Source organism: Plectropomus leopardus, chromosome 14, assembly GCF_008729295.1.
Source record: "Plectropomus leopardus isolate mb chromosome 14, YSFRI_Pleo_2.0, whole genome shotgun sequence".
NCBI lineage: Eukaryota > Metazoa > Chordata > Actinopteri > Perciformes > Serranidae > Plectropomus > Plectropomus leopardus.
Window position 1 is genome coordinate 5,220,315 of NC_056476.1, and position 21,894 is coordinate 5,242,208.

General features: G+C 41.8%; 1 protein-coding gene across 4 annotated transcripts in view; it reads left to right on the forward strand.

The window, feature by feature from the left end:
• numb (NUMB endocytic adaptor protein) overlaps window positions 1-21,286 on the forward strand; it is a 61,622-nt gene extending 40,336 nt beyond the window's left edge. Inside the window, exons 3-11 of one of the 4 annotated variants that reach the window (XM_042500074.1) lie at window positions 1,718-1,792; window positions 12,630-12,662; window positions 13,338-13,412; window positions 14,608-14,748; window positions 15,051-15,255; window positions 15,399-15,698; window positions 16,822-16,965; window positions 18,064-18,213; window positions 19,031-21,286. In XM_042500074.1, the coding sequence (XP_042356008.1) occupies window positions 1,718-1,792; window positions 12,630-12,662; window positions 13,338-13,412; window positions 14,608-14,748; window positions 15,051-15,255; window positions 15,399-15,698; window positions 16,822-16,965; window positions 18,064-18,213; window positions 19,031-19,788 (1,881 nt within the window). In that variant the 3' untranslated portion in view covers window positions 19,789-21,286. The remainder of the gene's footprint in view (window positions 1-1,717; window positions 1,793-12,629; window positions 12,663-13,337; window positions 13,413-14,607; window positions 14,749-15,050; window positions 15,256-15,398; window positions 15,699-16,821; window positions 16,966-18,063; window positions 18,214-19,030) is intronic. The other 3 variants (XM_042500076.1, XM_042500075.1, XM_042500077.1) reach the window with 3 other exon arrangements.
• Window positions 21,287-21,894: the final 608 nt, after the last annotated feature.

The window sequence follows — 21,894 nt, forward strand, 5'->3', positions numbered from 1 at the left end:
ATCAGTATTGTCCTCAGCATACATGCGCTTTTTGGGGGGTTTTTTGTGCACATCTATGTGTGTGTGCACATGTGTATTCTAATATGCCGACAGTGTGACTCACAGCCGTGGCGTCACACTCTCAAAATAGCAAGGCCTGAAGGTGGGGGGGTGACAGGCGTGGGTCAGCGTCACTCTGTGTGTGTGTGTGTGTCTGTGTGTGTCTGTGTCTGTGTGTGTGTGTATCTATAAGGAAAGGGTAAGGACTTCCTCCCCGGTCCTGCACGCACAATGGCTTCTGGGGCGGTCAGGGTTGTGACTCTGGAGTGACACACAGCAGGGTGTGATGTTGCTTCAGGTCCAGGAGGAGGGAGGGAGGGAGGAGGGAGGGAGGTTTGAGCTGGAGGAGACAGCTTTTTCCGTTCATTCAGTTCCAGTTAATCCCACTCACGTAGGAAGGCCTGATGGTCAGGGCACGGGGTCTCGCCCCCCCAGCTGAGTCTGACAGTCTCTTGATTAATTAGTTACTAGATGACAGTCAAAGCAATTATCTCTCATTATGTGGCGTATATGGTGTTATAGGGCCTACGCTCTTTATCCTTGAAGGTTATTGTATATTTTTTAAAGGTGAACTGATCCTTCTGACGTCAGTGGAGGCAGTTCAGTTAAATTTATTTATTTTCAAGATGCATAAGGAAGGGAAAAAGGCTTAAGATGTCAAGTATTAAGCAACACATGCAGTATAAAGGGCAATAAGGCTGTACCCAGCACAGAATTATCGAATCAGTCGAATTGTATTTGCTTGGTCAATACAAATATTTGACAATTTATTTTGTTTTCCATACCAAGTGTTAAAGTGTGAAGGGCTCCACAACACGTTCAGTGGAACAGCGACATTCACGTCATATAGTAGATAAACTAACAGTAGTAAAAACAGATTTTTGCGACACTAGATATCAATAAAAGCCACAGACTGTTTCATATTACATTACTGCTAAAGCTGCATTTACACTGCCTGTTCAAGGCAGGAATATCACACTGGGGGTTATTTACTCTTAATCTCTTTCTTATACAGGCTTGGTCTTGGTGTGAATGCCGATTTTTACCTTTCCTGTTGCATTAAAAGGCAAGATCTTAGCGAGATTTTTGTACAGTGGGAATGAGGCCAAAATACCAAAAAGATTACATAATTAACAGAAACTGTTTAAAGTCAGTTTTCAAAGGTGACGGTATCACTTGGCCACTCTTAGCTGGAATTTTATGAAGGCCAAAAGAGAAAAAATAATGTATTTCAATGAGGTGTAAGTCAACTGGTATGCAAAGGAACTGGTTGCATGTGTGACCGTGCTGAGTGTACAAGGAAAAAGCGGCTTCTTCTTGCCCCTATGTGTGTTTTTGTTTTTCTCCTGTAATCCCATCATTATAACACTTAATGTAAGATTTAGGAACTTGCTCCTTTATACTTCTCAGAAAGTGTTTTCTCCACCGATAACATTAGGCATCAACAAGGGAGCAATTGAACTGCGATTGACCTGAAAATGGTAATTAATTAAGTGTATAAATCACCAGCGCCAGTCTACCAGGGGATGTTAGACAGTCTGGACTCATTTAAATACCCAATCTCATTGCAGAGTTTATTAATGTAACCGTAGTTAAACTTCAGCAGAGATTGCCACGGGACAGGTTTGTCAGAGCATTACTCACTCTGTCTCTATCTTTCTGTCTCTACTCCCTGCAGTACCTGGGACATGTGGAGGTGGAGGAGTCCCGAGGCATGCACATCTGCGAGGATGCAGTGAAGCGGCTGAAGACGGTAGGTTTGACTAGAAAACCCCTCCAAACTTCTAGGAACAAGGCTGCTAAATACCAGACATCCTACTTCCTTTATTATCTTTTCCTCCAGTAGTTTCCTTCACAGTGCTACTAATGACATCCCACTGACTCCTTCTAACGTTTCCATTATGTCATGGCAGCCCTCCTACATCTGTCACCAAGTAGTTTATATTATTATTATTATTATTATTATTATTATTATTATTATTATTAATAATTATTATTAATATTATTATAACAATAATAATAATAATAATTATTATTATTATTATTATTATTATTATTATTATTATTATTATTGTTATTATTATTATTATTATTATTATTGTCCATGGTTCTCGTGGATCCTTAAAAATTCTGAAAAGGCACTGAAATCAGTAATCTAAAAGTTTGCCTTAATTGCCTTAATTATTATTATATAGACATTAGTTAATCTTTAAAAGTTCTTTAAAATTATTTTTTCTGACATTGCATCATAAAATATCAAAATAATTGGTAACCTCTTTTTTTTTTTTTTCTTTTTTGCTAAATCATTTAATAAATTAATTCTCTTAAACAGCATGATGGGAATCCAAACAGTCAGATTGAGAAACACAAAATGGCCATGAAAACCAACCAGGAATGCCAGATGTTTCCCACTTATTGTTGGTAAACCAATAAGAAACTTTCATGATAATATAAAATGTTCGTTGTCTTCCCTGTGTTTCACTTTAAAAAGGAGTTGTTCAACATTTGATGTTGATAATCTAACTTTTTCACTGGACAAAAAACTCAAGTTTTATGCTACACATTTGTCTTAAACTTTATTCCCTGTGGCATCAAAAAAATGTCTTTAAAAGACTTAAATCTACCTTGCTTTAAGGCACGCTGGTGTCATAGTTTACTCTGTACACAGAGGCCTGAATGTGGCTGTTTTCTGCCGTTTCTCAGTGAGGGTCTCCACCCATCGTGACCCTGTGACAACCTCCAGGGGTGTTTGGATCTGTTCTGAATGTCTCTTCCTCTCACACACTCTCCTCGTCTGCTGTCTCAGCCTGAGGAGATATGCCGACATGTACTTCCTGCTGCAGGAGATTGCGGCAGATTTGCGCAAAAGGAACAAATTCCAGTTTGGGGAGCAGGGGAGGGGAAGGGGGAAGCAATCGCTTTTCCATGTTGTCAGTTGTTTGCAAAGGCCCCACCCAGGTCACAAACTGCTGCAAGTGAATGAGGCAGATTCTCTGTAGTCAGGGCCAAACCTGAGCTGTGAGTCCATTCAGGAGGATGAGCATGTCGTGAGTTTCGGGACTATATTTGAATGTGGCGCAAAGGTTACAAAACTGCTGTTCCAAGTGTCTGCGATTAGCTTTCAGTTTAAATGACTGATTGAGACTTCACACCCTGTTTATTCTGGACCTTTTCCTCTTGCTTAATAAAATTGTTTTAAGGGCCTTTTAGTCGTTTTACACATTCAACTCAATGAGCTGTTGAAGGCTACTTGAGTCAGTGAGAGCCATTTGTTAGTCTGATATACTGTAAAGCAAGCTCAAGATTAATTTTCATATTTTATGAGCTAAATTTAATGGACAGTACAATGGTTACATTTTCATACCAGTTAACCCTCTGACACCCAGCATAAACCTATTTTTGTCTTTCTAAGAGGGGACAGCGGATCTTTAAAGGGGGGTAGCAGGTTAACCGTTCATCATCATCTGAAAGCTGGGACCCTTAATATTAATTTGAGATGTAGCTCTGTGCTGTGTGTCAAGTTTTTCTAGTCATAAATATGTAAAACACCTACGGCAAGCCCTTTTAAGGTCCGCTCTTTGCACTGCCTTTGCCTTTTTACACAGAACAAAAAATGGCAGCATCATGCCACTCCAGTGGCAGCACTTTATAAACAATAACAATTGAATAACATGGCAATAATAATAATTTACAGTCCTTGTTATAGTCCAGTTCCTCGTGTATTTTCATTCAAGATTCTCCAGCTCAAGGTCTCATCCTGCTGTCCTTCTAATCTCTGTTGCCGGCTCAAAGGGGAGACGACTCTGTACCTTTTATACAGAAAAGTGAGGCAGCATAACAGCATGATATTCCTGCCATTCCCGTGTTTTAGTTGGACACCCATTTAAACCTTAAAAGTTTAGATAGTCCATTATGATGGAAGTGTATGATGAAGTATACAGTATGATGGTGTAATAAAACAGAAGCTATTTAAGACACACAGACTTGTGTACAGAAGCACATTTCTTCACATTTCAACACATATATTGACACATTCTGGTGTCTGACGAGCATGCAGAAAACACTCTGTGCTAGAGCGTAAATCACTTGTGTGAAAAAGACCCAACACACACACAAACACACAATGGAAGAAGCGAAACCCAGAGGCACAGCAGACAAACATACTGTACTCACACACAAACATACTGTATGTACTCGTGGTTACACAGAGCTTGAGCACACACATACAAACCTAATGAACACACACACTGCAGCACAAACACACTGGAGCTTGATGAGGTCACATGGTGTACACAGAGCCCGAGGCTGTGAGGCCTTATTGAGTTACAGTCGTTTTAACAGGGTGGACAAAATGGAGCCAACTCAAAAGGAGAGGCGGGCACTTCTGCTCCTGTCGTCCTGTGGGCCTCAACTATCTGACCCTTCTTAACCTCACAACACTCTCTCCTCTGTCTCCTCTGCTGCTTCATCACCACCCAGAAAATGCATTTGTCAGCCTGCACAGACGTTGCTTCATTGATCCCCTTTTATAAGCAGGGTGGGAAATTAACTGCCACATTCAAATTGCGAGTCAGGTTGGCATCATCTCAAGGCCCTCTTCTACACACTGTTTTTTGGGGGGGAAAAATGGCAACACTGGCAATCGATGTTTTTGATTTAAATGGCACTGTTACATTCCTGCTCAGTGGCCTTCATCCAGCTGAGTCCTGGTCTGGATGTTGCAGTCCACCTGTGTGTCTGAGAGGCTCACCTTACAGGACGTGCCAAAGAACAATCCCTGTGGTTGCACTGAGTTCCAAGATTGTGCTCATTCATTCTGATGAAAGGAGCTTTTACACTACAGATGTTTTTCTTTCTAGGGTTGTTTCCTTGTTGTGCAGCCCCTACACATGAGTATTGTGTCCTTCCCCAGCCCTGCAAGCCTTTCCCATAGACTTTACTGTAGCCCATTGTTACTCAACTTGCAACACACGGGCCAAATATGGCCCTCCGAACCATTTTCTAATTAGCAATCAAAAAATAAAGTGATTCACACTGGGAATTGTTTTTATACTTTTAGTATACATAAGGTAACCAAGTGTATAAAACAGCATCAAAATAGAGTTTGTTTATAGAACAAAGTGCCAGTGGAGGATCCTCTGTACCCTGTACAGAGGTCCTAGCTAAGCCCAGAATTTTATAAAATTCCAGCCACCAATCCTAGAAATGTTCTGAAATCCCAGAAATATCTTAAAATCCAAGAAAGGTCCTAAAATCCTAGAAACGCCCTAAAATCTGAGAAAAGTCCTAAAATCCTAGAAACATCCTGCATTTTTAGAAATGTCCTAAAATCCTAAAAATGTCATAAAATCTTAGAAATGTCCAAAAATCCTCCAAATATGTATGGAACCACTACAACTGGCCCCTTGCCTCCTGTCATTTGGCAAAGTTGAATACCCTTGCTATAGCCCCTTTTGCCTTGCTCTTTAAGGTGGGAATTTCAGGCTGTTATTCCACTTTGCTGTTCTTTATAAAGGTACAATCACCGAATGGGGGAACAGAGTTGTCTCGACTTTTTAGGGCAACATCAGAGGTAGTGACATCGCCGAAGCTACCTCTGTATAAATGGGAAAGCCAGCAGGATGGGACCATGGGTAACACGGATATGATGTTTTGACAAAATCTAACGCATGTGACCCACACACAGAGATTAAAAAAACTATAGCATAGCAGTTAGCAGCTAACCCAAAGAAGAAGAACAGCAGCTGTAAATTTCCACAAATGAGGAAAACAGAGATTCAGGAGCTCTTTACCCTCCGTACAGAGGACGAGATCAACCACCATATAACACGGGCCCTTAAATGATAATTACCATGTCATGCCATTGCTAATGTTTAGAAAGCACTGCCAATGCATATGTTTTATGTACTAGAGGCCGACACTATTGTGTTACGTGTCACGTCCGTCATACCTATTTTGATTCCACAATGCTGAAATGCTGTCTATAATTGCACACTGGAGCACAATGACACTGTCGTCGCTTGATTCAGTGTAGAAATGTGAAGGAGGCACAAAGAAAGGACTTGAAGGGGCCCTATAGTGCAATCTCACATTTGGTTGCATGCTGAGTTCCAAGATTGTGCTTATTCATTCTGATGAAAGGAGCTTTTACACTGCAGATTTTATCTTCCAGGATTGTTTCCTTGTCCATTACACAGTATTGGAGTAATGTTGTCTCCAAGGTCTGCTGGCTTGTCCCATAGACTTCACATTTAGATGCCATTACACAGGAACAATAACTTTTCTAGGCTCTGGGAAAGCATTACAAATAATAAATCTTCACAGTTTAAAAATTCATTACAGGAGTATTAACATTCAGCACCAGTGCTCTGAGCAGTGGAGCAGCCATCAGAGACGAGTTGAGCTGACCTTCATTTCCGATTAGTTTTGTAGTGATTTCCAGACAAGAGTAGGATTGTACAGTGTAGTCCTCCATGTTGCTATCCTGTGTTGCTCTGTCTGCAGTGACGCAGCTTAAATAGATGATTTGACTGACAAAATGAGGTTTGACTCGGGGGTTCTCGGCTGATGATTTGAATCATGGACATTCGGGGCAGCCCTGATGCCATTTGAGGTCTCTGTAAACAGTTTTACAGACATCTTTATTGTAGTGGCGGTTTGCAGGAAAAAAAGAAGGGGTTTGACAGCAAGGCTGACTCTGCTGCCTGGAGCCAAGCAGAGCGTGGTGATGGTATACGGTGTGACTGCCCCGGTGCCAGTTATCCCTGTCAAAGCTAGATTGTCCAGACTAGACGAGGGCCAGCCTCTAAGTAGATATACAATTAGCAAGGCCCTGATAGATCCCGGCTCATCCTCACTGACTCTTTAATAAGCTAACTGTTGCTAGGCAACAAATACAATTCCTACCAGAGGAGACAGTTAATATTGCTCAGCAGTAAACTCAGTTTCCGGGAGCTAATAAATATATTGGTCCGGAACCAGGCCCACACCTGTAGACACTTTATATATCCGTAGGGGACTGTTTCCGGAAAATCTGCAGCCAGACAGCCCTAACGGCACCAACCTAATCTGGCAGCATGAGTGCTTAAATAAGTATTTCACTGCTGGAAAGATGTTCTTTTAAAAAAGTCTCTGCAGTAAAGAGAGACAAATACTTTTGAAATTGGTGGTAAGTGACCAGAGAAAACAGACAAAAGGGACTGTGGCATTCACTTTCTTAAGAGATAGAAAATCTACAACTTTCAGTCTAGTAAGCCCCCTCAATGTCAGGTGACATAATGCAAGTTGCTTGTCTGAAAGTTTAAAATCTTGCATTACAGCTAAACAGTGCACTAAAATATCTTTCTGGAAACATTTTAAGTCAGAAATAGCAATACAGCAAAATGATCTTGGTTTGTATTTGATCAGCACTGCTTAGTTTTACCATCTGACATCAGATTTTTCAGTCTAAGTTTTTCATGATAAAGGAAACCTTATGGTCCCCATTTCCTGTTCACAAATTCTTGTATTACAGCTAAACAGTTCACTAAAATACTTTTCCCTAAGACATTTACAGTGAGAGACAGGCAACAAAATCTTGGTTCATTTTTAGAAACAGATGCTACAGTAACACAGTTGTGGTTCATATTTGATCATTATTGCAGAGTTTTACCATTTGTTCAGAGTTAAGTCTGAGTTTGAGAGAGAAAGAGAGCGAGGTGGCTCTCTCTTGATCTGCATTTATAATTTTTGTGTCTGTGATGGCGGGCATACAAAATAAGCAAGTTCAATCTGTGGTTTAAGCAACAGCCCAAGAACCAGCAAACATCGCAAAAGAGCAGGGAGACCTGGGCAAAAAGGAGGGAAGTTTATCACAGTTCATTCACACATAATACCCACATTGTTAGGATACAAAGCTGGTTGAAAACTGGAGAAATGTCCCTTTAAAGTCTCTGAGTGGGGCAAGAGAGATGAAGAGTGAGCTGATGCTCCCTGATAAATGAGGAGCAAGAAAATGAATGTGTGACTAAATTTGTGCCTGGAGGGTGCGTGTTGGTGGTCCAGCTGTCAAACGATGGTGTGTGTGTTTGTGTGTGTGACAGCTACAGCTCTGAGCCGACTCCATTGTTTTCCCAGCAGCCTTTGGGACAGTAATGAGAGTTTTCTCACAGCTCCGCGACCCGTGACTCAGAGGGGAGGATGGAGGCGGGTGGAGGAGGAGGAGGAGGAGGCTGCACTGCGGCACCGTCAACCTCCAAGCTGCCCTTTTGCGTTGTCATCACGACATCACTTCCTGGTGCTGTTGGCCAGGGGCCCAGGGTTGGAGGTGTATTCTGTGTTCTCGCAGTGGGAAATGTTTTTGCTGTTACTCAGAAGCTCGTAGTGACCTGGAGTGTTTTGTCTGTGTTGGCTGGGTGGGGCGACCCACCAGGAGATTCTGACATGCTGAAGGAATTTCACCCAGTCGCCTCGGGGTGCATCATTGACATTTTATCCATCAGACAGCATGAATGTTAGCTTGTGCTTTCAGTTAAGACGTTTAGTGAGACATGGTATGAAAAGCTGCCTCAGATGATTTTCCACCCCCACTGCAGATATTTCCAGAGTAAACACCAAATGAGGGAAATTACAAAACAAAATCCTCATTCAATCCAGAGCTGCATCTGCTCTAAGGCTACACTCAGACTGCAGGCAACTCAGATTTGTTTCTAAAATCAGGCCTTGAAGACAGACCGTTCGTACTGTTGGAAGTAATCATATCAGATTTGTATGTTCAGACATTACAAAGTATCAGTAACAACATAGCAATAGCAGTGACAAAAAAATCCATTTTATGTGGTTGTTTTCTGTCCAGACTTGGTCTGGCAATCTGAACAAGGCCAAAGTAACTCTCCAGTCATGTCCTAAAAACAACTAAAAAAAACTTTGTGACAGAATATGCACACATATTATTTGCACTGTGAGTTGTGTTTTATTATGGTATAGATTGTTACTTCCAGAAGTTCTACATAGGAAATACAAAGAATGGCTTATTAAATGAAAAACACAAGTATTAATCATCTGCCGAAATGACCCAGGCTGACTTAAAAGGCTTTTGCACACTGGGTCCAGTTTTTTGGAAGTTTTTTTTATTTCGTCATCCAAAAAAAGAAAGTTACATACAGAAACATTGCCCTCTGAGTTCAATGCGTTTTATTGTTCTATTGGTTGCAAAAATTCATAATACGAGACAAAATTGTCCTCAAGAAATTGATGTCAATTTTTGTTGGCATCCATCCTCCCTCCTATAGCTGCTCTGCAGAGTGGTGGTTTTAGATTATTCGCCAACCTGTCACATAAAGTAACATCTCAGCTATCTGTGATAAAGTGCACTCTCTCTTATAGTAGATGTAGATGTCTCACATTTGAAGCAGACATTGGAAAGGTGTGAGTTTTTGCAAAAAGTAGGCCAGAGATGAACGTTAAACAAGATCTGTTATTCGTTGCTGAACATCCTGCTGGTGGTTAGTGCTGTTTTTTGGGGACAGAAATGACTGTATGCCACCAGCTGGTAGTGCCACTGAAAGTTTTTGGCTTTGGTTACAAAGAGGTAAAGTATGCACAACATTGTTTCTCACAAGAAGTATGGCTTGTTGGCAAAGTTTTCTGCTTCAGTTGTTTCATTTTTTTTGGCTTCACCTTGATCCTTCAAAACTCAGCTGTCCTTTCTGTCCAAAAAGCTTTTTCCTTTCAAAGTTCGTAGTTCCATCCCAGTTCACACATTACATAATTCAATATTGTATTACCTTTTTGTTCTTGTTATACTTTTTTTTTGTCTTTTTAAGCAGGTTTTTGTTGTGGTGTTGCAGCGAAATACCTCCAAATCCCCTCCCCCACACTGCCCTCCCATTGTAGTTATCTCAAACCCTATAGAGATTTTTTTTCTCCCCTAACCATAGCTTACTAATACTAGCTGCACAGGCTCCACCGCCATCTGCATGTCTGTGTGGTTCTCACAAACACACATACACACACTAACAATCGCTTAGCTCATTCCAAATGAATCTCCAGTGCTGGTTAACACGTTAAATCATGCATTAACATGGTGCTCGGAGTGCCGTCTCCACCATGGCTGTGTAACAGGAGCAGAGTGGCACTCCTTTTCACAGCTTATGGGGAGGAGAGGAACTCTTGGGGTGCGGGGGAAGAAGGGAGGATTAGGACTAGGCCGGGTCTGGTGGTTTTGGTTTCTTTATGCGGTTATAGCGACCTAAACTTGACCTCTGACTCCGGCTGACCGGCGGTGAATAGTCACAGTCTCGACTCAGAGGTCAAACTGCAGTCTGTGGGAATCTTTTTCTGTCTGCTGAACGACCATGGACCACGCTGTAGGAATCAGAGGAGAAAGAATAAAATGGGATTTGGGATTATCTCTTTAACATACTCACACAGACGCACACCTGAAGGTCTGCCATCTTTATCTCCTCTGTCCAGACAGCTTGAGGTGCTGTCCTAGCTGTGGGACTGTTGTAGTCTTTGTAGGGTTGTTGTTGTTTTCTTAAACCGCAGATGAACCCTGAGGTGTTACTTCCTGCTGTCAGGAGGTTTACTGGCCTCGGGTGTGGTAGTCCTAACAGATGTCGTCATGAAGACAAAAACAGCCACAGTGTCACCCATCAAAACATCCAACAGTATGGACTCGTGCAGCTACCAAAGGGGTGTACCACGGAGCAAGTTCAACAAAGCCAGGCTTTCTTTGCGTTTTTTTGTGGCTCGACAAAACCCCAATCAGAGATAACTGGTACTAAGAGGATGGTTATCTGTATTAACCCAGGCTTAATCCTCAGGATCTTTGCGTTCTCCCATAAAACAGGGCATTTGGTACATCGTTTGACTCGATTCCTGCACAAAATGGACCATTGGCATGCCACCTATTTCTACCGAGGGCTGGGTGATATGGCTTTAAAATATTATTGCCGTATTTTAAGGCTACATATGTATAGGCGATACACAATATATGTTGCAATATTTTTAGATGTCCTTGAAAGTAATGTTAATTACTAAAATAAAAAAAGTATTGAATGAGCTGCAGTTACAATAAAGTTGAATAAAGTTAAGTAAAGTAGCTACCGTCAAATAATAAAGTTGAATACACTTCTGTTAAAATAATCAGTAAAATACTGTTATAAGAAAGTTAAAGTACTTTTATAATATATTTTTTTTTATTTTTTAAGTATTTTAAAAATTGAAAAAATCAAAGCAGGGCCCATGGTGCTTTTATTATGAAGGATCTGGCTTGTTTCAGGTAGGAAGTGTTGCCTCTAACACTTTATATACACCTCCAACCCTCTGGTCAACAGTTGGATAGCGTTAGCGTTAGCGGACATTTAATCAGATACCGTGGTGCCTTTAACTGTGAGGATTCATTCACAGTGAGCAGGCAACAAACAAAAAGCTCTCCAGTTCACATCACACTGTAGCTCTGCAAAAGCCCTGCTCTGTGTGTGTGTCTCTGAGAGGAAGAGAGCTGTAGGAACGAGCAAGAGAACTAAAGCACCGGTGGCTTATAAAAACGACATGACAATTTATACTCAGCATTCGTGATAAAGTCATTTTATACATTGCGCGTGGAACAAGCCGCCATTCAGCAAGTATATTTGCCTATGAAGAATTATTACAACTAAAAGCAAAACTGATGCTGCAAATGGCAAGAGAGGGATGCTGGCAGAAAATGAATTTCACCACTCACACTCATTTATATTGTGACAGCTCTAGACCTCTTACCACTTGTCCTTACAGCAAGCTCACTTCGGACTGTCGTGCTGCATCACTTTATTTCAACACACTTCCACACTGAATCCCTTAAATATGGATCTCTGTTACATCAGTTATGTCATGTAAACAAACCATACACCACACCTCCCGAGTTCGGTTCGCTTCAGAGGGACCTGAGTTCGTTTGTTCACATATATGAGAAAAAAAGATGCTGTGTCATCAGTCTGAGTCCAATTGGACGGCTGATACAGACCAAGTGAGAAAACATCCTAAGACACATTTAGTAGAAAGAAAATAAAACAATATCTTTGCTTAGATTTTCTGCATCACCAACTGTTTGCATCACGTTCATGTGGCAATGCATACAGTTGGCTCTGCTGTGATTGCATTATTCGGTGGCATTACTTATGTAACATTAAGGCTCACACAGTTTGCATTTATAACATTTCTTCACTGTAGAGTGGCCCAATTCCCAAATAAGTTCTTTTTTGTTGAATGAAGGTTGAAAATGTGAACACAAAACCGGTCCCAGCCATGTTGGCCATGTTAGGGACCACGGTGATCTAGTCAGGTTAAAAAAGAGCCACTTTTGTAACATGGAAAAGTCTGGCTTTAGTCTCAACATCCCTCGCTAACCCACTAATCTCTCTTCGTGGTACACCCCTCAGATCCATCGCTTCACTCACTCACATATAACCCAGCTTCATCCACCAAAAGAAAAATCTGCAAAATGAAATCCCCCTCCTGTGGGCTCCAGACAATTTTAGACTTCCTAGGTAACATTTTCATGCCTTGTTCCTCCCCCGTCTCCTCCACCCCTCTCACCCACCCTCCCCTTTTACCACATCCACTTCCAGGACAGGAAATTCTTCAAAGGATTCTTTGCAAAAGTAAGTTATTGCTTTGTGTGTCTGAGTGTGTCTCTTTAGTATGAGCATTATTATTATTTTTCCTCCTCTTCACGTAACACTTCACCCTTTGATCACATCTGAAGGCTGGAAGAAACAAACACTCACACACAGGGAGGGGGGATTTGTCTGGAGAGACAAACACAATGATGCATGTGTCTTTGAGCAGGTGGGGTGGTTCAGGCTGGGGTGGGGCACCTCAGTGTGTGTGTGTGTGTGTGTGTGTGAGAGTGTGTGTTTTGTATTAACAGGCGTGCCTTCTCTCCCGTCAGCCTTCTTCCATGAATCAAGAATGGAACAATGAACAGTTTGTGTGAATGGACGTTTACCTTTTGTGCGCACACAAATATTTTATTGTTGTTATTCTGACAAACGGGGCCACCACTGTCAACTGCATCAGAGCACCAGTTCTCATACCAACCTTCCTGTTTCTTTTATTAAAATTTGGGCACAACTCCAGACTTGTGTCTTCTCTTTTGTCTCTTACCTGATGCTTTCTCTTTATTTACAGGTGTGCTTTGTGTGTGTGTGGAGGTTTGATGATTTGGTACCAAGGAATGGTACAAAAAGGCATTTTATTGGGGCACAGAGAGACTAAAAAGTTTCCTCGTTTCTCACTCGTATCTTTCTCTGTTTTGTTTTTTTTTTTGTTTGCAGGCTGGGAAGAAGCCAGTCCGTGCTGTGTTGTGGGTGTCAGCAGATGGTCTTCGTGTTGTAGACGACAAAACAAAGGTAATAATAAGTCGTTTTAGTGCTCCATCGCCGGCTCGGAAGCGGCTCGATCAAAATGAAAGAGCTGCCAGAGGAAGTACACGAGTCTTCAGTGGCTTTAGAGGTGGAGGCCGTTGAGCTTCAGCAGCTGATAATGGCAGCGAAGCTGCTGTACTTTTGGTCTACTGACCTCCAAGAGGCCCTCTTTGTAAATATGTACTCAGTGCACCTGCAGGAGGAGATATGAGGGGAGTAAACAGGAAAGGTTACATTGACACCTGCTGGAAAGCTCTGGTACTACAACAAAGCTGTTTCATGGTGTTTGTGACATTACATGTTTACGTTTCATGACAGATGTAGGTGGTAGCAAACAGAAGGAAATAGAAAAAAATCCACCTCAAAAAAATAAAAACGAAAATAAAATTATATTTTCTCTTTCTTTATTGGCTATTTAATTTTTAATAACTCTACTAACAAAGCCAGCCAGGCCACCACACAAATTTTAATCCTCAAAATGTTTCAGGGCTTCCACAGTTATTGAAAACCTAATAACAAAAAAAGTAATGGAAATAGTGAAAAACATGAAAGTTTCTGAAAAGTTGTGAGATTTTGTTATGTGTAATAAAATGATTACTGTAATCTCCCATGGATAATTGTCCATGTAATGTAGCATGACGGCAAATTTTCTTTAGCTTTTGATGTAATGTAGCGTAGCTGTAATACGTGGCGGGAACCCTGATGTTGGAATTTGAATCTAGTCTCTGAGGTTAAAGTTAATTTTGCTTTATTTGCAATTTCATTTTTCCTGTTAAGAATATATTCTTTGATGTTTAATTGTGAGTTTTAGTTTCAAGGAATAAAGAGGGCTCAAAAGTTTGAGCAAGTTCTGCAGTTTGTGAGAAAATACAAAGTCCTGCATCCTGTGTTGACCTGGTCTGGGTTGTTATATTTTATAGTTATATTTTTGCCTTTATGTTCTCTTAAATTATATTAAAAAAGAGGTGCAGACTGGCTGCCAACTGTAATTTCTGGAGCTGATAGTAGTTTGGTCTTATTCGAGCACTCTTGAAGCCAGGCCCTCACACTGAAGTACTGTTCACTCTGCAGTCGTTCAGCCCACATTATAAATTGACTCGACAGAGTGACACTTACCTCTGACTGTGTTTTAAATCTTATAACATAATGAAGTGATTTTTTTTTTTTTTTTTTTTTGCAGGACCTGATTCTGGACCAGACAATAGAAAAGGTGTCGTTCTGCGCTCCGGACCGTAACTTTGAGAGAGCGTTCTCTTACATCTGCAGGGACGGCACCACGCGACGCTGGATCTGCCATTGTTTTATGGCCATTAAAGACTCAGTAAGAACTCATTATAATATGATAATACTATTTTCTTTTTCGATGTTGAACATTATTTTGTACACATTTTGAAGTCTAAGTTTGAAGGACGCTCACTCTTCTGATCTAAATCTTTTTATAGATGAACTTAATTGTCCTTTTATCCCTCTGTACATTTATGATCTTATGCAATCTTCAGTGTACTGTGTCACTTAAATTGTACAGTTCATAATGACTTTATTACAATGTATATAATGGGAAAAACCTTTATTTCAGTACTGTGCTCGGAGCTTTGTAAAAAATAAGATTGTCGTCTGTGTCAGGGGGAGCGTCTCAGTCATGCTGTCGGTTGTGCATTCGCCGCCTGTCTGGAGCGAAAACAGAAACGGGAGAAGGAGTGCGGGGTCACGGCAACCTTTGACGCCAACAGAACCACTTTCACTCGTGAGGGCTCCTTTCGTGTTACCACGGCAACAGAGGCAGCAGAGCGGGAGGAAGTCATGAGGCAGCTACAGGATGCTAAAAACGGTCTGTAGTCCAATCTACAGACTGTCAACCCCTAACCGAGGAAAATGAACGTCTAGTTTAACCTACAAATTTCATTCAGCTGGTGTTAGCGCTTTATTCGTTCATTGTTGCTTCTTTCCTTGACCGTTGCCGTTCTCTCACAGTGGAGACAGATGTAAAGGTTGCTGGAAACTCGGCCACCAGTGTGACGAACTCTTCCACACACCCGACGGGCGGATCGCCATCCCCCTCGTCCTCTCCGCCTCTCTCCATGTCCAACCTGGGACCCCAGGTGATACCACGCAGACATGCACCTGCGGAGGTTCTCGCCAGGCAGGGCTCCTTCAGGGGCTTCCCGGCCCTCAGTCAGAAGACGTCTCCCTTCAAACGACAGATGTCACTGCGCATGAATGAGCTGCCCTCCACCATGCAGCGCAAATCAGACTTCCCTATGAAGAATACAGGTGAGTCTGGGATCCAGCTGTCTGTGTCCGCAGCTCCTTTGTTGTTCTACACAACCTGATAATTACTTTTAATTGCATCTATCTGTTTTTGCAAGAAACCATCTTAGAAATACAAAGAAAATAAGAAACAAAGAAGATGGTTTGAGCTGTCACAGCAGGCATTATGTTTTTCATGTCCTCATGAATGCAATATCTCAACAAAGCCTTGAGGAAACTTTTTTAAATCAGGCACAAACATCCACTTGAACTTGACAGTGAACTGATTTTGGTGGTGATAGGTCAATGGTCAAGGTCACTGTGACCTCGTCTGTTTTATTCTTGTGAACATGAGATCTAAAGAACACCTTGAGGAAATGTGTTAATATTTGACACAAACATCTGCTTTGAACTGAATAATGAACTGAGTTAGATTTTGGTGGTAAAAGGTCAAGGTTTCTATAACCTTGTAGCCGTCGCATTATTGTTAACATGTAGATTTTTTTCAAATTTGGCACAAACAACCACTTTGGTCACGGATGAACTGACCAGATTTTGTGGTCAGAGTCAATTTTACCTTGCATTTGGATAATTCTTGTGATAACAATATATAAACTCCTCGAGGGAGTTTCCTCAAATTCGGCACAAATGTCCTCTTGGCCTCAAGAATGAGCTGATTAGAATTTCTTGGTCAAATGTCAAGGTCACTGTGACCTCACAAAACATGGTTTTGGCCATAACTCAAGAATATATTGTAATTGGGACAACATTTCAAACAAATTTCAAAAAGGAAAAGATGAGGAAGTGCTGACATTTTATATCAAAAAGGTCAATGTTCTGCAAAAACACTTTTCTGGCCATTATTCAACATCATAACTATGAAACAGAAGAAGAGAGATTGGGCCAGATACTGAACTGGTGTTACTAATCTCGGGTTTCCACCTTAAAATGCAGTGATTGTATAGATCTTCTGTGTGTGAAGCATGTGTGTTCACAGACATGTATGTAAACTGTAAGTGCAACTTGACTGAGGCTTTAATTTCAGTCTGATTAGTAATATAGATTATTATTGACGGAGACGAATACTCTTCTGTCTTCTATGTCTTTTACATTTGCTTCTGTTCTCTCTCTGTTGTTTGCCCTCCAGTCCCTGAGGTAGAAGGAGAAAGTGACAGCATCAGCTCGCTGTGCACTCAGATCACCTCAGCGTTCAGCGGCCCCCCAGAGGACCCCTTTTCCTCAGCGCCAATGCCCAAACCAGCCTCATCCCCACAGTCTCCGGTAGCACCAGGTAACACCAGCAAAACATTCTGCAACCCTGAATATCTAATGTGTATTACTGGGAACATCCACACTGATGGACTCAGTCGAAGGGTCACTGCGTGCTCGACTGCGGTGTGACGGGCTCAGATGGGATCTGTGCGATTATGTGATTCAGTCAAGTTTTATATAGAGAAGTCACATATTTCTGCTACTCCAGTATTAACTATCATCATGTTAGAAATAACAATTATAGCAAAAGTTTGTAGCTTCTTGTAGTTTTAAAAATTAAAGTTTACAGGGTTCCTGCAGATTTTTAAAAAGTCTTAAAAGACATTGAATTCATGAATCTAAAAATTAGGTCTTAATTTTTCAAAAGTCTTAAAAATGAGGCATGGATAGTATGATTTTGCAAAAAAGAAAAAAAAAAATGCTGTTATTTTATAAAATCCCATAATAATTAGCAACATCTACTTTTCCTTAAGTAATTACAAAAATTTCTCCTCTTAAATTTATCACGAGCAGTGGAATCTCGCATGCAGAGTTCATTGTGATCAGCGTGATTCAGTCAAAAAAAATGTTTTATTTTATGTTAAAATAAACATTTTGGGCAAAACACAATTATCCATCTTCAGTTTTGGTTATTCTGAGTGGCATTAAAAAAATATGAAAAACTCTTAAATCGAACTTGCTTCAAGCTGCAGGAACCCTAGTTTAGAGCCTTTAGCTTAGAATAACTGTAGGGAAGTAGTTTTTAGTTTTGCACTTGCCAGGCAAAACTAAAAACTCATCACACGCTGATAGATTCTTTCCTGCAGATAAATGCCAAAAGTTATCTGTGGCCAAGTTTTCCGGCCAACACTCTCCTTCCTTGCCCACATTTTGGCTGATTTCGTGGTTATTCAGCTCTGTAGGAATGAATACAGCTCCAGCACTGATTGAGCTGCTTGCATTTTGAGTTTCATTTTGTCATGATTACATTTTTAATTTCGAATGTGTGATTAACACGTGTTCAGACTGCTGATTAACTGCACGGTCATGTTGTGCATGTCTAACAACCAAACACCGGTCCACATCAGCCGACGCACAGGCTTGCTTTGTACTAGCTTCTGTCTCTTATCTGCTGTAGTGAACGGCACAGCGCCCGCCTTCTCTGTTGCTGCTGTTGCTGCTGCTGCTGCTGCTGCTAACCCCCCAGTTCTGCCCCCCGCCCTGCCTGCTCGAGACACTAACCCCTGGGCTAAGACCCCAGCTGGGGCCCCGGCCTCGGCACAGCCAGGTAAGCAGCACCTCAAGTTTGCATGTCACAGGATGCACTGAGAATTTAATTATGAGGAATAAGTGACATTAAAAAGGGACGTTACTTTGTATATTTTGAGTTACTGTAAAAGTCTTCTCCCTGAAAGGTCTTTTTGTCAGTACATCATGGTTTGAAGATGAGTATGCAATAACAAGGCGTCAGTACCGCCAAACTTAAAATTAAACCCTTGTCCTAATTAAGTCCTTTTACTAGCCAGCTGTGGTGACACATTTTGACAAATAAAGGCCTGTCTCACTTAGAGGCACTTAGAGGTTTTCATGCTCTTCATTTTTATAGAGTATAGATGCCAGATTCACCCTGGACACAGAGACAGTGCATTAAGACATTCATTCAGACGCAATTATAGTTTTTTCCTAGCTTTTCTTCTTTTTGCCTAGACATTTTTCTCTAGCTTTTTAAAAATAATTTTCTAAATCTACCAATTTTTTGCATTTTGTTTAACATTTCCTCCTAAGTTGCTTATTGTCTTTTCCCTCCATGTTTTTGAAAGAAATTGCATCAGTTTGCTTGCGGTTCAGAGGTTTAAATACTAGTTAAAGGCGTCTGAAAGCAGAAAAAGTGATGTAGCTTCAGGTTTCAAAGGACTAAAGCAGCATTATATAAGAACCAGGATGATGAATCTTTTCTGTTATTTTCAACTTTTAACCTTGAATCAGTATTTCTTTGTTTCACTGATGAACTGTTTTTGTTGTTCTCCCAGTTCATTGTTTTTTGTTGTTGTTGTTATTGTTTTCACTCACTTTGTTTTGTCTTTCTGTGCGCTTTCTGTCAACAGGAAGTAACTGGTCATCCCCGACTCCGGTGATAGTGGTCCCTCCCACATCCTCCCCGCCCACGGCCTCCCACAAACGCACACCATCAGAAGCAGACCGGTGGTTAGAAGAAGTCACCAAGTCTGTTCGAGGGGCGCAGCCTAATCCGATAATAGGAGCGGTCACGCCTCCCACCCAGCCGTTCCCCGCCCCTGTGCCGATACCCGTGGCGTCTGTTCCCTCTGTTCCCCCGGTGGCCTTCATGTCCTCTCTGCCCTCCGCCGTGCCCATGTTGCCGCCTCGCCAGCCTGCCTTCCACGCTCAGGCTCCAGCCTCCTTCCCGATGCCCAACGGGCTGCCGTTCCCGCAGCCCAGCGTGCCTGTGGTCGGCATCACTCCCTCACAGATGGTGGCTAATGTGTTTGGCTCGGCCACGCAACCCCAGCCGTTCCCCGTCCCGGCCTCCACGACGCCCCAGCACGATCACCAGGCCGTCGGCAACATCAGCCCGTTCATCAAACCCCCACAATCCACCGCAGTGACCGCCGCCCCCCTGCAGCCATCCAACGGCAGTGTGACCTTTAACGGAGCAGACAGCTGGGCCGCTCCGTCCCAACTCGCCCCATCCTCCCCGGCCACCCAGCCGCCGCCACAGCCGCAGGAAGATGCCTTTGAGGCCCAGTGGGCAGCCTTGGAGAGCCGCTCTCGCCAGCGCACCACACCCTCCCCGACAAATCCCTTCTCCACGGAGCTGCACAAGACCTTTGAGATCCAGCTCTGAAAACTGAGATTAGGACGTTCTGGACGATAAGGAGGCTGTTTTGGTTGGAGGAGCAGATGGATGATTGACTAAAAGAAGAGAGGGGAATGTCCTCCTGCCTCTCTTCATCTCGGGTTCAGTGGACAGACTCAGCAGGACCTGAAGACAGCAGAGAGCATCGGGTGAATCAACAGGGAGCAGAACTCTGCACAGCAGCAAGGGAGAAAAAACAAAGCAGGTCGCTGTTAACAAGGCGCAGCTCCCCGGGCATTTCATTAGCATCGTCTGTATTGTTTTGTTTGTGCTGTGCAGCGCAAGGTCGTCATTACCCTGTGGATATCTGTACCGAGCCGCACCTGTCACCCCCCCCCACCACCCGCACAGGTGCGGCGGCTCCCGTCCCCAGCCCGCCTCTGCTCGGTCCAGCTCCCAGCGCTCCCTGTTGACAGGACGAGACCGCTCTCACCTGGCAGAGGAACCGCAGCACTGAGAGAACTCAGCTTTCACATGAGAAGTTCTCACAATAACTTCCCAATCAGAAGAGTAAAGTGAGACAATGCCAAAATCTTTATTTTTATGCATTAAGTATATTTTAAATAGCTTTGGAATCTAACAGAAGAGTTGTAAGTAATCGTGCCAAAGGCACAGGCTAGCTACAATGAGACGAGTTTATGTTCGTGTATACAAGAAATGACCGTATATATTATACATAAATATATATCTATAAAGAATCTATACTGTACACACAGCTCACAGCAGTGCTAATTTTTAATGTGATGTAAAGAGATTTTGTGAAGGGACAGCTGCTTTACTTTTGTGGGTTTTTTTTGTTTTATTTTTGAAGAAAAATCTCTTTATTGCCGTCTGTTGCATCCTGTGATTGGATGTGAAACATCTCACTGTAAATAGGGTATCATTGCAGCAACAATCAATGTGGACCTAGCGATGGTGGTGGTGCCCAACTGGTTGCCTCTCTTACCTGTGCTCAGTTTTTAATAGTTTAGTACACATCAGTACTTAACATTTTACTTCATCTGTCTTCACTGTCATTCTGTTTTTTTGTGTGTGGTAATGATTTTTTTTATTTAACACAGTAGGATGTGTCATCTCCTGTTTCTCCTCCTCTTACATTATTTTTTTAAGTAGTTGATTTCTGAATTTTTATTTTGCACAAGCACTAAAGTAGATGATTTGACCTCACAGGTGATCAACTTGGGTTTAGTCAGTTGTGGTGCTGCAGGAGGCGAGAAGCTGCACGCTGACCTGCCCCGACCTCCGTTAGCCTGCTGTGACGGTCTGACGGTCAGCAGAAAAACTACAGGGAGATTAAAAAAACACGGTTTCATCTCTCACTGTCTGAGTTCTCTCTGTCATGTTTTTATTTTTTTAAATCAAACCTGTGAATATGATCTATTATCTGATCTATTTTTCCATTTTGTAATTATTTCATTACTTTATTCCACTTCTTTGGAGAAATATTGAAGCTAAAAGATTGAATAAATTGATGGTGGTAAAGGAAGAAAGTGGTCTTGGGTTCTTGAGTAAAAACATCATGTTTTTTTACATATAATGTAAAGCGAAACCCAGAAATTAATTAATTAGTTGGCAGAAAGCAATCAGCAACCATTTTCTTTATATTTATTGAACAAAAATGACAAACACTCGCGTCGAGCTTCTTCAATGTGAGAATTTGCTTCATTTTTAGTTTTATACATTTGCACATAGAATATCTTTAAGTTTTGTGACTGTTTGTCAGACAAAATAGCCAATTTGAAAATGTTGTCTTGGACTCTGGGAAACGTTTATCTGCATTTTTATGGCTCCGCACCGGCTATAGCTATGGCCAGAGGTATTATGTTTTTTGGTTTTCTGTCTGTCGACTCAAGAATGAAATGATTAGAAGTTAGTGGTCAAGGTTCGACTTGTTTGTGGAGGCATATGACCATGAGGCGGTAATTCTAATTTTATTGTTCATCAGCGTTTTAAAGTCTAAAAAATTAGTTATTGGTCGAATTATCCATGATAAAAATACTTGTTGCTGCCGTGGTGGTACTAGTGCATGCATAATGTACTTAATAATCATAATCATAATCAGAAATACTTTATTGATTCCGTGGGGGAAATTGT